The sequence below is a fragment of the Rhea americana genome, unplaced genomic scaffold (assembly GCF_003343005.1).
Source record: "Rhea americana isolate MKP2758 unplaced genomic scaffold, rheAme1 scaffold_29, whole genome shotgun sequence".
NCBI lineage: Eukaryota > Metazoa > Chordata > Aves > Rheiformes > Rheidae > Rhea > Rhea americana.
This window is the reverse complement of record NW_028186412.1, coordinates 6572056-6588270: the sequence shown is the minus strand read 5'-3', so window position 1 is coordinate 6588270 and position 16215 is coordinate 6572056. Positions and strand designations below refer to the sequence as shown.

The 16215-nt window shown below is 40.8% G+C and overlaps 1 protein-coding gene across 1 annotated transcript in view; it reads left to right on the top strand.

Moving 5' to 3' along the window:
- ARHGAP20 (Rho GTPase activating protein 20) overlaps positions 1-15313 on the top strand; it is a 59742-nt gene extending 44429 nt beyond the window's left edge. The window contains exons 10-15 of the mRNA XM_085309070.1: positions 4491-4669; positions 7718-7879; positions 9298-9407; positions 10398-10587; positions 11986-12100; positions 13674-15313. Of these exons, the coding sequence (XP_085165196.1) occupies positions 4491-4669; positions 7718-7879; positions 9298-9407; positions 10398-10587; positions 11986-12100; positions 13674-14734 (1817 nt within the window). The 3' untranslated portion in view covers positions 14735-15313. The remainder of the gene's footprint in view (positions 1-4490; positions 4670-7717; positions 7880-9297; positions 9408-10397; positions 10588-11985; positions 12101-13673) is intronic.
- The last annotated feature ends 902 nt before the right edge of the window (positions 15314-16215 follow it).

The window sequence follows — 16215 nt, the reverse complement described above, 5'->3', positions numbered from 1 at the left end:
ACCCTCCATGTGGCAAAGCCTCCGCGCGTGTTTGAGAACCTTGATGAACTGAGCAACTATGACCTCTTTGTTTCAGTTCTCTTCTGACTAGGATGAGGATAATACCCTCTCCTGCCTTTGGCCTTAATCCTGCAAAAATATGAGCACCTGCTCTTTGTTTTGCACTCTGATAACAATGACACAATGACAATTTACTGCTCATGGGTAACACAAAAGAGCAGATCTTTACAGGATGCAGATCTTTACAGGATTGAGGCCTTAGACTGTAGACTCAATAGGGCAAGGATGCCCCCCATGGTGTGTTTTTATTGAACTTTACACACTAACACATTAAGCTCAGTTAGAAACTCTGTCATACTTCACCGTTAATGACTGTATAATAATAAAAATAACATACACACACTCTGTTATCCCTTGCCTGCCCGATAGCAAAGATCTCCCACAATGTATGAATAGAATCCATTTGTAATGTTTTTAGAAATTAAATATAACAAGGCTATATCARTGTCTATTACAAATTATTCTAGAAACTGATTACCTTTTATATAAATTAATTTCCTTTCCAAACTGCTTTATCCCCCCTTCCCCAGTAATGTGCATCATACATTACTTCATGGCATATTTTAAGAATGAGGCAATCTAGCAAAAGAGTGTAATTAGGTTTACAGGCCCTGCTTGGCAGCTGACATTGACTGGCAAGAGAAAATAGAAATGCAGATCAGGCCTGTAAAGCTCTAATGCAGATGTGCTGTGCTGTGCAAATTGCAGGAGGGGAAAACATGGCTGCTTTGGGGCAGCATGCTCATGATCCACAAGGACTAGGCTAAGCGGGAAGAAAAGAGTCTGATAATCCATTCACCTTTTCTACTTTCATCCTTTGTCAACAAAACCTTTTAAAATGATATACAGGTCTGGCTGCTTGTAAACCAGGATATCTTGCATACAACACTGTACATTGTGCTCCTCCTAGCTCCTTCTCACCTATTTTGGTTTTGGAGAATGGAAATGGGTGTCTGTGTACAAGCCAAGGCTGTGATTTGATTTTAGGCTCATTTTCACATCAGCAAGCCAAAGTCGGTGTTGCTGTTAGGTAACCACAAGGCACAACACCACGTWCAAGGCAAAGATGTAGGGGAGGTATCATAGAATCATAGAACTGGTAAGGTTGGAAGGGACCTCTGGAGATCATCTAGTCCWACCCTCAAACGAGTGACCCATACGGGGAYCAGACCCATGATCTTGGCATTATTAGCACCACACTCTAACCAACGGAGCTAAACCTAACCCTCGTAAACCCCACGCTTTGCTGCCAGATGTGCTGTGTAACCTKCCCTCCCTCCCAGAGAAATCTGTCCCAAACTGAGACAAAAGAGGGATTATCTGCTCGCTGTGAAGTGATTGATGTGCTAGTGGCTCATCTCATTATAGCAGGAATTACCTGAACACTGAGATTTTTCTGTTTATTTTTCCTTAAAATGAGATAAAATCATRAACTTGGAAACAGAGTTTGAGCATTCTCCACTACATTCTCTCAGCTGATGTTCGTAGCTATCTCTTATTGTAACCTAAATCAAGACATGGCATTTACGGCTGGCAAGCTTAGAGATATAAGATTTTTAACCAAGTGTTGCTCTGGCAAAGATCAAATGTGTKTGTGGCCAAACAGTTCCTGTGCCAACCAGCCAACCTGTCCACCTTCTCCTCCTATGGCTCTGCTGTAACCTCCTCTAAAGCACAGCAGCCCCCATGATACTGGTATCACGATGCTGGAGACCCTTTCTTTTCAGGAGGCAGCAAGACATAGCTGCCCAGGCTGCACTGTGGGTTAGGCAGATACTGTAGGTCCTGACAGGCAGACACGATTGACAACTGGCTGTCATGTGAAGGGAGTTGCTATGCGACACCAACTACACTGTTATAGTTGCATCATCTGTCCTGGCAGGGTGGTTAAAAAACGTACAGAAGGATTTACTGTGTGGAAGAACTGTGTTTCTGTTGACTCTTTTGCAGCCTTTTGGCCACTCACAATTAAACACAGCCATTCACTAATGCTCATTAGCACATGTMTGAAAAGCATTGTAAATACTCACTTGCTTAAAGCTTAACCTGAAAGAACTGACTGCTGTCAGTGGCTAGTCTATCATTGAAATTGTTACTTAATCRCCCGTTAAAAGAGACAGCAAATTTTTAACAGGTTGTTCTCAAAGAAARGAGATCTTTGAAAACTGTTTGACAGTTAAGGATTTGGTCAGAAAGGAATAGAAACTACCTGTATATAAAATGTAAGCAGAACTGATCCCARGGTAGATGAGAATCACTCTTGGGCCACTCTTGTGAGCTCTGAGCATGATCTGCAACAAAAGCAATATTGCTTTTTTCTAATTCTGTCCTGGAATAATCCACAGGAACAAAGCCCTGAGGGCAACACTGCTATTCTAGTATGGAAGCACTGTCTTCTGCATAGCAATAASCTGCCTTGGTCATGGCTGGATGGAGGCTGGACAATGCTGTAGCTTTGCACAGGTTCAAGAAAAGAAAGTGTACGTCCTCCCCCCTCATCTGTTCTATGCCTCAAAAGTCCTTAATCCCTTTTGCTTTGTGTAACACGTAAGTGGCTTTCCTATCTTTAGGGCCTTTTCATATGAAAAGGATGAGTTCTCCTGTTGTTCAGCAAGTGTTAATTTGGTAAGTGATATGGCATTGCATTGCTTTATATAAGTTGCTGCTTTCTGCGCTGGTATGTTAAAAAATCCTGGTAAAGATTTCCCTCCTGTCCTGGAAGAGCACTGCATTTGATCAAAATTATCCCTTGCTTACACTGTCAGTTTGGGCCTTGGCTCATAAGACTGAACTAAATAGTGAGAGACTAATAAATCTTTCTGATTTTAAGAGTTTTTTTCCCCCCATTTCTGCTATTCTTTATTCTCCAGCATCTTGCCTTAACTTTTACTTTCACTGAGATCTATAGGGTTGCCAAAACAGAACACAGATATATATTTGCCATTGTGTGAATAGCACTCCAAGTAAAGTAAACCTTGGTCACATGCTGATGGCTTGTTCATCTGTAAGAAAAATTGTAGTGTAAAAGTTATAGGTTAGCTGTAKTCTTCCAAAACATGACATATCAAATAAAACCTTAGACATTGCCAAGCTTATATTTCATGAAGCTTTGGACTGCTCAAAATGTATATCCTTCTTATTATTTTTTATGAAAATAATTTTTCATTAGCCTTTAGCACTCATATGCTCACATTTTGAGTTAAACTGTAACTTTTCATCCTGTAAACCTGTAAGAAAAGGACTTCCACCCACTCCCAAAGGGAGCATGATCTCCTGGAATGGCACGGCGTATAACAAAAATCACTATTTGGACTAAGAAACATGTCTAATAAAGTACAGGAGATGATAAAAATCCAATCTTATACTTCAATCCTTGTTTCTGTCATTCCCTCTGCCCTTCAAGACGATATAAAGTAGAATGTTTGATGAGGTGAAAGAACCAGCTAATGGAAAGGTGCACAGGGTAGCTGAGCAACTGAATCAAAGCTACTTGAAGATATCTAGAAAAGGAAAAATTTATCCAAATAATTTTTTCCCATTTAGTATTTTCTTCACAAGCAGTATCACCAATTCCAGTACCCCATGCTGTTAAATAAGCATTTACACTGGCTGATGTTGAGAGATGTAATTGAAAGAAACCCCTTTCTACATCCTAATAGCAATATTTCTTTCTCTATGCATTGCAAATAAGACTTTCAATTAGTGGTGCTCTACAGCACTTTCGCTATTATGATATCTCATGAAATCCGTTAAACTGAAGGAAGACAACCCCAGCCCATCAGTATGTTGGCAGCATGCTGAAATGCCATCTAAAAGGCACTGAGTAAAGGGCAGACATCTTCTCTGAGCCATGGTCAGCAAATTCTTGGAGCGAGTGCACTAATCATAGACTTGCTCTGCGAAGAAGAGAGCAAAGACAGTAACTTGAACTGGTCTGAAATGTCTCACCCATTAGTGGGTTCTCTGGTGCTACTTGTGGAAAGAGCTGGTGCTCTCCCACATTGCCAGGGGAGCTAGATGCCTCCAGACAGCAAGCCAAGGTGAGGGCAACAGGGTTTATTTATTAACTTTTTCAAAGATCTGTGGTTTTGTGCCTGTGGATGGGAAATGAGYCATTTAGTACAGTCCAGCTATATGCAAAGTCAGCAGGCTGAGGTTCTCCATCCTGTACTTAGAGGTAAATGCTCGTGCTGTGGTCTACTAGGGCAGTGCAGATCCTTGTTATCCTCTTAAGAACATGAGTAAGGGAGCACATTCTCTGCACACACACGCACAGGTATGCACATGGTGGATTTGACTGAACTGAATGCCAAGGAGTTGGTTGAGTTCATGACATTTTTCGTTTGAAACCGTAGCAACCACTACAAAACAAACAGTGGAATTAGATTTGAAATACATTTCTTCTAATAAACACCTCTCTCTTTTCCCAGACTTAAGCCAAAAGTCGTTTAAAAGGAAAAGATCTATCATAAATTGGGCTTTTTGGCGTGGCCCAGGCACTCACTTGGACAATGCACCCCTCTCCTCAACATCTGCTGCTCCTGGGAAGCTCTTTGGCCTCTTGCTAACAGCCATCTGTGAAGATGACAACCTGCCCAAACCTCTSTTGGTGAGTCCCAGACTCTGGGCAGGCTCTTACAGTGGTGGAATTTCTTTGTGTGGTAAATGAGAACATGGGATACTGTRTAAATGGGATGCTGGAATTACTCGAGCAGAGAAACCAGAAGGAAACCTCATCTGTGGTTCTCAGCAAGAACTTTGATTTTTAACATGTGCTGTGGTCAGGCCTGGTTAATATGACATAGCTTGCAGGTTGTATTGGATCAGTCTGCTTCTCGGAGGAGTTTCTTCTTTATAGCCTATGCTGTAAGACTGGTTCTCTAATCCTCACTTATGCAGTATAAATAAACTTCATGTTCACACATATTTTTTAAGCCACTCCCAAGATCACTGTAAAATCACACACTCTAAGAACATGGCATCTACTGTCCCATATAGACAGCCCACACTTGCATACACATGCCACCTGTCCTTAAGCAGACATTGTCGGAGCTCCCCTTGGAGGCATCCAGGGCAAGGAAGCACTCTGGGTCCTCATTTTTGATCTGACATCACCATTGCAGAAGCGGTTGGKTTGGCTGGAGGCTGCAGGAGTGCCTCAACATTATTTCGCCCTGTCTCAAGGGAGCTCTCATGCTGGGGGTCTTTCAAAACTGCTTTTCCCCCCAACCTGGGGGCATGAGAAGGGTTGCCCTAGAGTCCATTCCTAGGGATAAGTAAGGTAGATGTGTGGCATTTTTAGTCAGGAGCCTGTCGTGAGGACTGTCTTATTATTGATGCAGCAACTGAAATATTTACTCAGTGGGAGGGAATAGTGCCTGGTGYGAGCCCAGCAGAAATGGGCCCCTTGTCCTGAGAGCCAGACTTTCAGCTGCAATAACTTGCCAAAGCGCCACTGAAATCAGAGTGGTTACATCAATTTGCAGTAAAAAATGGCTTGTCTCCTAACCTTGAGCTTGATATGCTGCTTCATAATTCCCTGAATATTGATCATATCAGACTTTTAAGTCTTTTAATAACGTGGCTATGCTTCTGTTTTCTTGAGAGAGGAAATGTGTATTTTTATTATATAGGTTATTTAAATAAGCCCTGCAGAAGTGGATTCCATACGAACCATCTCTCTCTCTCTCTCTCTCTCTCTCTCTCTCTCTCTTTCTCCCCCTCCCTCCATTTGAGAGATGAACCAATGTTGCACTTTGAAAATATTTTCAGAACTTAAATATCACAAAACCTTTTTTTGAAAAAAGGTAAAGATATTAAGTACAGAATTACAACTTGGTAGACTTTGTGGTTTTAGTCTTAAACACTGTGTTTATGCCACAAAATATAATTTACTTCTAATTTCGTGCAGCATCTCTGGAGAATGGAATACTGCATTTGAGGTACTGTGTGGGATTTACCTTTAAGTGAAGGAAAATATCAGGGTTGAATGCTCCAGGCATGTTTGATATTTCTGCTGAAAAACTTCAAACTTGCTTTCACAATTAAAGGGCTCCCTTTTAGCCATTACCGCACTGACATATCTTACACCATTAACTTCATTGATATAATTTCTTTGGATTTACTACTTTAAGAGGAACTTTCCACTTTTTGTTCAAAATATATTTTAAGAGTGTTTAATCATGTGCTGAGATCTTGTGCTGTGGGACTGAGCCCACTTTGGCAGCAGTTTCTAAATCTCTGCAAAGAAAGTGGAAATGCTGACACAAATGCTGTTGTCATGAATGGTGCTCTTCTAAAGTATCTGCACGTACATGGGGGCTGGCTTTCAACTTCTGCAAAAGCAAGAAAGAAACATTCAAGAAGTAAATTGAAAACAATAGTTTCCATTAGGCATATTTGCATTGCTGTATGTCAGGAAGACCTATCTTACAGCCCAGACTCTGAAAATATCCAAAAACCACTGCTTAGCCATTACTGTTAGAACAACTTGGTTTAATGATGACAAACTCTTCCCCAGCATCTCTTTTCTTGCCATCTCTTTAGATAATTTGGTCCAGAGACCACAGCGTGTGTGCACATAATTATAGATACTCTGTCTGCACACGTTTCCCCCTAGGAAGAGACAAACATGACAAATACAACATTGCTTGGAGTGACTGCTCCTGTGGAGAGCCTCTGAGGTGATCAGCACGGATAAGAACCTACCCGAAGGAAACTGCAGAGAGTTAAGCAGCTGGAAAAATATCATGTACATACTACTTCAGGAGAGGTCTCTGATTTCAGCATTTCCTTTTCTGCTGATTCTCCTCTCTTATTTATCAGAAGAAATCAGGCCCTCCTGTTATTTTAAAAACAGGGAGATAGAGATAGGGAGAAATCTACTTGTTTACCCTTCTCTTTTAAATATCCCATGTTGAGAGCTGTCTGCCTGTTTACTCCTGTACAGCCTCACTGACTTCAGAGGAGCTGAAAGCTGAGGTTTTTTTCCTTCTGGGTGACCTCCCAAACAGTAGCACCTTGCCCTAGAGATGGTCCCACTAGCATCTTTGAATTGCTTGTGGAGTGCAGTATCTCACAAGAAGCAAAGATGGTAAAGTCTGATCTGATGTAGAAGTGCAGGTAGATATTAAGAAAAGGAGCACTTGGATAAAATCTCAGGATTTCCAGACTGCAGACTGATCAGCTGAAACAGAAGCCTTGGTCTGGGGTCTGTGATAATATTAAGCACACTGATGAGTAGTGAGGATTTTATACCATCCTGTGAAGCAGCAGCTGCCTGGAGCCCATCAGATGCAGGGCACTGCACTAGGTARACTGCTAGCCTCTTCCTGTACCACCATGTTTATATATTTAAATAACTTGACTAATACTTGAACAGTATCTGGAAAAGATCATGCACTAGTTTAGTGCTGAGCAGTGATAACACAGTATTTCTGAAGGGGGTGTTTTGTTAGATCGATGCTCCAGACTGTAGCTTTACCATTAGATTTGGCGTGGCCTGGAGAGTGAGCCTTGACGTGTGTTTGATTTGTGAACTTTTGAAGTCAAAGGTTTTTTCTCACCAAAGCCAGAAATGGTGCAAGCACATTTTAATGGTTCTACACAATTAAATCTGTTTCTGAGAAAGCCTCTCCGCCTTTTCAATTTTGTTCAGGACATGCTTTCCCTCCTTTACCAAGAGGGCCCTTCTACTGAGGGTATTTTCAGACGCTCAGGAAGTGCAAAAACCTGCAAAGAGCTCAAGGAGAAGCTTGATTCAGGAGCTGAAGTGGACTTAGCCTGTGAATCCATATTTGTGACAGCATCTTTGTTTAAGGTATGTGAAGAACATTCCTTTTCCCCTTTTGGGTGAGAGCAGCACAGATTTCAGGCACAAACAAGTGGGGCATTTACCCAGGGACTGAGTTGGAGAGTGCTTGGTAGGATGAATGAAGAAGGGGCTGACATATTAAAATTATGAGGATCTCTGAAAAAGATTACAACTGAGTTAGGATGGGGATGAGGACTAGCCATCTTACTCTCTTCAATAGGAATTAGGGATTTTGTTCTGCTGTCTGCTTTCCTGAGGTCTCTGTATCTCTACTTAAAGTCAATAAAATACTGGAAAGGAAGTTTTCAGGCCTGTTCCCTTATTCATCAGTAATACCTTACACTACAGACCGTTGTGGTTGTATGAAGTTGTCCAAAATATTTGGATTAACTTTCCCATGGATTATCTTTTCTTACAGATTCATCTATTAACGACAATGTTGCTTGTGCAAAAAATATCACAAGCCTTCACTAAGGCATCAGCACAGGAGGAGGATCAGTATATTCCTCTGCAGACATTATTACAGTGCATCTTGATTATGTGTAAATTTTGCTTAAAAGAAATTTTATTGTCCTTTTTTAAGCAAGCCCTGCTTGGATGGAGTTTTTTTGTTACAGAAAGTCATTCCTCTTGCTGCTGTGTGAGAGGTTTTTATTGGTGAGACTTACACATGCACATTCGTGCTGGTGGGTTTAGGGCAGGCCAGCTTCACCATGTGAAGTGTGCAGTACCTATCGCACGATAAGAGATGCATTGAGCGGTAATTGCTTAGCATTTACCACGCTGAAGAGCATGGAGGCAGCTACCAATGTAGCAAATGTGTTATGCATGCATGCCATGGCTTCCCTTACCCTAGCCTCTGTGTGTACCTGGGATTTGAGCTTCTTCTAATTTGCAACACTCTGCCCGCTAATGGTTGAAGCATTAGGTGACAGAAGCAGGGAGGCTGTCCCTGACTTGTGTAAATACTCCATTACTGAAAGGATTTGTGGTCAGTGAAAGAAGGCCTTCTCTTGGAGGGCTTGTGGTCTGGTGCTGTTGAAGTTTACCGGCTGAAGAGAAGAAACAGGGACTACAGATGAAGTCGATGATGAGTAAAAAGTCGGACATTATACAGCATCAAAATAACTGGCTCCACTGCATATTTTTTCRTTCTGTGATACCAGATAAAGTATCCCAAAACCTCTATTTTGACAGGAAAGGGTGAGGACAAGGCAGGAAAATATTCACTTTAAACATAATCCAAAATACTTCCTTATCTCAAATGATTTGCTGCTTGTTTTAGTTGCTTTGTGGATCAAAATGCTTGTCAGCCAGTGCTGTCCCATCAATACGTCCTCTTGTATCTGCATAGCTTTTTCCTATTCCCTCCCACGCTCTAGAACAGCTGTTTACATATTTCGTTCTTCTTTTCTCTGGATAAGGATTTTCTTCGCAACATCCCAGGCAGCATTTTGTCATCCCAGCTCTGTGATAAGTGGGTCTCTGTGATGGATCAAGGCAATAATGAAGAGAAAATAAAAAACATCCAAAGGTAGAGTTCCTCATGTTCTCCATATTCTCCTCATATATATATACACACACACATATATGTATATAGATAGATAGATAAATACACACACACATATATATATATCCCAGAATGCAGAATCCCAAACATTCAATTTATAATCTATAATTAAAAAAATATAGCATTTAAATAGATGTGTAAGACATTCTTGTATATGCAAGTGCACTCAAATTTATTTCTGATTCTCTTTCGTCTCGATTTATGCCTTTTGTGGGTGCCACTAAATAGAACCGATCATTTCTGTTCATGAGAAAATATTTATAATCATGCTGTCCAAGATCTGGATTTCTGCCTGATATCAGAAATAAAGTAAAATCAGGAGAAACTTGGGGGTCCTGGGAGAAAGGGTAGCTGCAATCTCTTCCTCACATTTTCCCCCTCATTCATCTCAAATTCTAGTGACCATTTTGAAGCCATGATGGAATCATAAATGAAACACTGGAACATAGTGACAAGGGAAGCCTCCACCCTTGCAGGTGACATAAAAGAGAGAGTGGGCAAAATTTATATCATGAGAAACACAGTTTTGTACACAAACAGRAGGATGAACTAGCTGACATCCTGCATACTTACATACATATATACTTACGCCAACTAGATGGTACGTAGTGAAAACTGAACTGTTTGGAAAAGTGAATACTGGATTATCAGGTAACTGAGGAGAAATACAGTTCAGTCTTATACATTGTACTTGGTTCATTAGTTTGACAAAGTGTGATTTGAATGATTTCCCAATGTATTTGTGTCATCCCAGGAAACTGTTCAGAGATGTGTCATGGTGAGGGAGAGCAGCTGAGTAAGAACACCTCTCTGACATGCTCCCTGCTTTAATTAGTAGACCATATTAGCCTATTTCTGTATTTTCATTGTTTCTGACTTGTGTGTATGCTATATTGAAGTTTTTTGTTTAGTACAGTCACTAATTTGAGAACTTATGTTTGCATATGTTTTCAGGTTAATAGAGCAGCTCCCCAGAGCTAATGTTGTTCTGTTACGATACATCTTTGGAGTACTGCATGGTATAGAAATGCGATCTGAAGAGAACCAGATGAATGCATTTAATCTTGCTATCTGCATTGCACCTAGCCTGCTCTGGCCTCCTGTTTCCTCCAGTCCTGATACAGAAAGTGAATTCACAAAAAAGGTAGGAGAAACTGTGATGTAGTTTAAAAAGGAAAAGGAAAAGGAAAAACTTCCTTCTGCTCCACCAAATTTGTCTGCAAATGTAAGGACAGTCAGTATCTCTGCAGATCAGTACTTCTCCGATTAACAGGGCCCCAGAAATCCTCACTGATMCATTATCATAATCTTCCTGGAAGAAGGGAAGAGAGATCATAAAGAAATGCCCAATATCCTAGAGAAACACTTCTGTCATGAAAGAGATCTCCAATTACGGTGGCCTTGGAACAGAACAGAGCAAAAAAGGAAAAGATGTATACAAGGAGGCCATCAGTACTTGTACCCTAGTAAAGGATCTCTAGGGCATAGAAGAGATAGAAAGAGGACTGCAAAAGGCAGCAGGGAAGGAGTTAAGGAGGGGTGAATACCATCTACCAGCTCCTTTTCTGCTGAAGAAGATGGAATTTGGTATGATTTGAAAACATTTGGTAAAGATAACTCTAGAGACAGGATGTAACAAGAAAGATGGTCAAATGCTAATTAGAAAAATACAGCTATTCCGTCTTAATTCCCAGCAGTGAGAAGGCAAAGGGCAAGGTAAAATCCTATTTATAGCAAAACTGTGTGGCACTGCCTTTAGAGGGGGGAAATGAATTCATGCATGGTAGCCCTAGCATCTTTGCATGGCTAGTGCCAGGCATTTCAGTAGGCTGGCCACTCTTCTACGGCTTGGGATGTCTGGAGAGGAGTTCTTTGCTGCTGGGAGGCAAAGACAGCCCATCTCACTTCCTCATGGCCTTCTTTCCCAAAGTGACCAACCACAAAAACCAGCCAGCTGGCTGCCCACCCCCTTCTCTTGCCAGCATGGAGGCTYGTGGCWGTGGGAAGCCAGGCTGCTGCAGGAYRGCATGGTCAGAAAGGACAGTGTGGTGCAACCAGTGAGCCAAGTTCTCACTTGGCGGTAAGAGCAGAGCAAGGAGTTTTCACTGTGGTCAGTGYGTAAAATGCCATCAGGGCACTAGCAGATGCACCTCTGGCTCCAGTGGAGGATGTGCTGCCACTCTGCGAGTTATCATAGGAGCAATAATCATTGCAGAAAGAGCAGCACACATATGCAGGTACCTTAGGTGCCACAGGAGAAGCCATCTCGTTCTTCTGGCTCCCCACAATGACTGTGCAGAGGACATTCCTGTGCACCCTGGCTGACCATGCTTGCAGGAGCACAAAAGAGCCGCAGGCTGGGCCACCGTGCTGCAGCGGGGAAGGGTATGCTATGAGGCAGCCTTTCCATTGGGACTGCTGGGGAAGGAGCATCATGGGTGGGCAGTTTGTTCCTGTTCCTGTTGTACAGCAAGTTTCCCCTGGATTTGATAATGTGTCAGAAGATCTGACAGGACATTTCTCTGCCATTGTTTTGTTGCAGATTTCTAGACTGGTGCAGTTCCTCACTGAGAATTGCTGCAGGATTTTTGGAGAGGAAATTACCTCCCTCTTTGGAGAAATGCTTATGACATGCAAGAGCAGAGAGAATGGCTCAGGTAATACAGATTAATGTTTCAATCCAATTAAACATCTAAACCCAGCTACACAAAAGATCAAGTGTATTCTATGGAAGGATGCTGTTTCCCCTTCATGTGGTGTATCCAAATTAGTGCTTCTTGCTATTTTCTTCCTCTTCAGCAAAATATTAGTGGCAGTCAGTAATTCAGCTTGTCATGGCTGGAACCATCTCACACAATGGTCTCCCAAAGAATCCTTTACTCCTTTTCCAGCCATCTGAGTAACTTTGTTAAAAGGGGTGAAAAAAAAGAAAAGAAAGAAAAAAGAATCCAGAGAAATTTTCCTCTCAAATATAGAACTTTTGCACCCCAGTTATGTTTTCTCAGACTATCAGAAAGTCAGAGATCTGCAATGAATTTAATAAAGATGTCATACCGTCATAATAGTGTTGAAAGCATCTATTCTTTGTTGCCAAAAGAGACTTTTTATGAAATTTGCAGATTTTTTGCCTAGCACAGAAAAATCCTGGAATTTGGAAGCTGAAAGTGTCTCACTGATTGGTTGAAAAGATGAAAAGTGTTTCAGAATATCACTAATCCCCTTTTTGATTCCAGTCATGTGTCAGTATCTGTTTTTATTGGAGGTTGAGATCTTCTCTTAAAATATTTCTAGAACAGCGTTTATGTAAAATAAGTGTTGTTATGGCTGGCCTACACTATCAGTGGTAATGGCACTTGGCAATACCAGATTGACTCRGTGTGACCATCCTAAATGTCTCATGCACTGTCTGCAGTGAAATCTGGTGAAATTTGGGCTTCCCCCTACACCAGTGAAAGCACATGGGATCTGCTGATTTGCTGTCCTGGGGCTGAGTTCAGCCCCACAGTAGCTTACAGTAGCTGATCAAGTTTTCAAGCACGCCCTGAACCATGGTAACTGCCCATGCGTTAATTCAGTCTGCTGCAAATGTGCGATAATTTAAGTTAGTTTACCCCAGAGCAAAAGAGATTTATTGTAATCCAAATTGTCGCATATACAGAACAGGGCACAGGTATGCACTGCTCAGCTGAAATGAGGTAACTATTTAAACTCATGTTTACAAACTGGGAGATGAGACCTGTCTTCACAGTGTTGCTGTTAAAACTATTGTAATTTCTGGAACACTATAAAAGTATATCCCCCTTTTTTATTCATTTGCATAAAAGAAGGGAAAAAAAGATTAAATGAATATTTCAAGACTGAATAACAAAAAGAAACATTCAGTAAGTTACTAATTCAATATTCTATGTGTAAATTGTTATTTACAGTTGTATTACTAGTGCTGCTACAGAAAGTCCTGACTTACTTAAAAAACAAACCTCAAAAATCTCACCCTTACTTGTCTCATCATCCTATGCTTCTTAACTGAACTGCAATTTAACTCATTTCAGTTTTTCTATTTCAAAATTAGAAGGTAATTTCTTTCTGAAATTATAGACTTTTCTGCTTGAAGTATCTTTAAAGCACAAATGTTCCCTGAGCAGAAAGGATTCTTCCCAAACAAAATGTGACTGTCTATCACAGCAGGGTGCTTTGGTCACTAACATGCTAACATTTGTTTTGTCTTTGCAGATGTTGCTTCCCTACATCTGAATGACTCTTCCTATGACAGTCTGGAAAATGAGCCGAATGATGAAGCCGACTCCTCATCTAGTGACTGGATTAAGAACCGAGATCAGGATAACAGGAGCAGGGAGTCTGTCTTTACTCTGAGCGATGGTGATTCGGAGCAAACGGAGGTGGATGAAATCCAAAACAAAACCAAATCAAAACAGTTGACAATTTCTGTTGATGTACACCATAAGTTTTCGTCGCAAGAAAACTCAGAGAGCGAATCTCTCTGCTGCAGTGGGTTGGGCTTCTCTTCAGCAACTACCTCAGGTGCTCTTAAAACTCCAAGGAGACACAGGCGCTCCTCAGAGCCTGCAATTGGCCTTCTGGCCCCTGGTTTCACCCGCCTCAGTGAAGGTCATGAGAAGGCAGCGCGCAAAGCCAGCTGTGACGTTGTTCTGTCTCATGAAGATGAAGACTATCTCCACCAGCTTCGTTCTTTACAGATGGAAGGGCAAAAGCTTATCAATCAAAGTTTGATTATAGGGATTAATGTTGGTAAAGTTGACAACACAAGCCAAAACATTGAAAAGAAAGACCTGTCACATTGCCTCCTGCCTCCAACCCCAGAGGGATTAAATATTTGCTCAGGATTTAGCTCTTCTAGCCTGTCTTCTCCTGGGACATCTCCATCTGTGTCATCAATGAGCTCCCTGGACAGTGCTTTCTCTCAGTTTTCAGACCAATCTGTGTTTACCCCAACTGAAACCTCCTCCCCTTTGGACAGCACTTTCCAGTTGCTAAAGAAACACGAAGACATTGCTACTGAAGCAGTTGATGACTATTTGGTTAAGCCCACTGGGGCACCAGCACCTCTACAACCTACTGATGCTTTGGTTGAGGGGGGCTTCGTGGAGACCAACAGCAGGCTAACATCTCTGAAACCTACTGAAGCAGTGGATGGCTATTTGATTAAGTCTGACATTCAGCCATTACCTCTGAGAGTCACAGGAAGAGACAGACTTCATGACGCAAGATCAAAGAGGAGGTCTAGAAGAGCATTGCAGCAATCCAAAGTTTGAAGAGATTGACCAAAGCTTTTTGCAAAGGAATCTTACACTTAAAATAAACACCATAAAAAAATGCCTTTGGTGTTAACGTGTGTTCATTTTAAGTTTAATATCCAGGTTGTTTAAATTTAATTGAGCGGTCCCAAAATTTTAATTGAGCAGTCCCAAAATTCATGGGATTTCCTTTTTTAGGGAATTGTTAAAGTAATTTTCCTATGTAAAGTTTTGCAAGAATATTGTAAGAATAACAAAAGTAGTTAAAAAGCAAGAAAACAGAAACCTCCCTGGAATCTGAAAATGTCCCAGGAAATAATTAAGAGAAGTACCCTCTTCACTGATCCTGTCAGGGCAGTAGGGTGCTTGTTGGGACTCTGCCCTTGACTGCTTGTGTGTTGAGCCTTGCGGATGTGAGTCCCAGTCCTCTGTGGTTTTGATGTAGTGTGCAAAGTCAGCCTAGATCCCGTAACTGTGGTATTATACTACTGGTCTGAAACTGATAGTTATTACTTTCATTGTCCTCCAAGGAGTAAGTGTATTGTTTTCTGTATGTTTATACAGTATGTTTGATAGATGTAGTTTTTTCTTTCACACTGCAAAAGAAAGAAAAAAAAAACTCATAAATATGTAAAGTTAAATGCTGAAACTTGTAACTAACACCTCCCAACTCAGCGTGTTTCATTTATTGTGCTTTGTTGGCTGTTCATATTTAAGTTGTGAATAGTTTCTTAACATTGCTGTAAATGGCATTATATATTATTGCAAGCAGAACACATGTAATTTTATTATGCAGCATCTAAAACATCATATAATATATTAAAAGTAATGCATTATCTAAATGCTTTGAGTTTGTATAATATATCTTGAAAAATTTTGCTATTATATATGTTCTGAAAAAAATGTGTATTTTTGTACTTGCAAAAACTGCTGCTAATTTTATGAGTTCTGTTTTGTTGTTACAGCACTGGTATTGATGTGTATGCATTCAATGCTATATATTAAATATTATTTGTTATGTCATAAATTCAATTTATATCGTGTAATGTTTTTTAGGTGTCAGTTCTACAAGCTATTGCAGAAGCAAAAGTCCCAGCGATCCCACTGCAAAACTTGCATGAGAAAGGACTGCTGCATTTTTCCTTCTCTTTGGGTAGCATCATTCATATTGTATGTCATCACGTTGTTGACTTCTGTAAAATTTTAGTCATATTTAACGAGAATTCCTACCTCTTTGCTCTTCAKTTAGAGGGAGGAGGGTGTTCTCAGCTAATGGGATGGAGTTAACAGTATGGAGGTACAGACAGAGCTTTTCAAGTAATAGAAGTTAGACTTCAAGGGAGCAAGATTAATTCTTTAGTATTAGCAAGGTTATAGAGAAGGCAATAAGAATCCTGGTGTTAAATTAACATGTGAACATGTGTGCTTGCACACCGTGCTTCTGAAATTGTATTGATTCATCTTTCCATTTTCAAAAGCTGTCCACCACTCCAATTAAC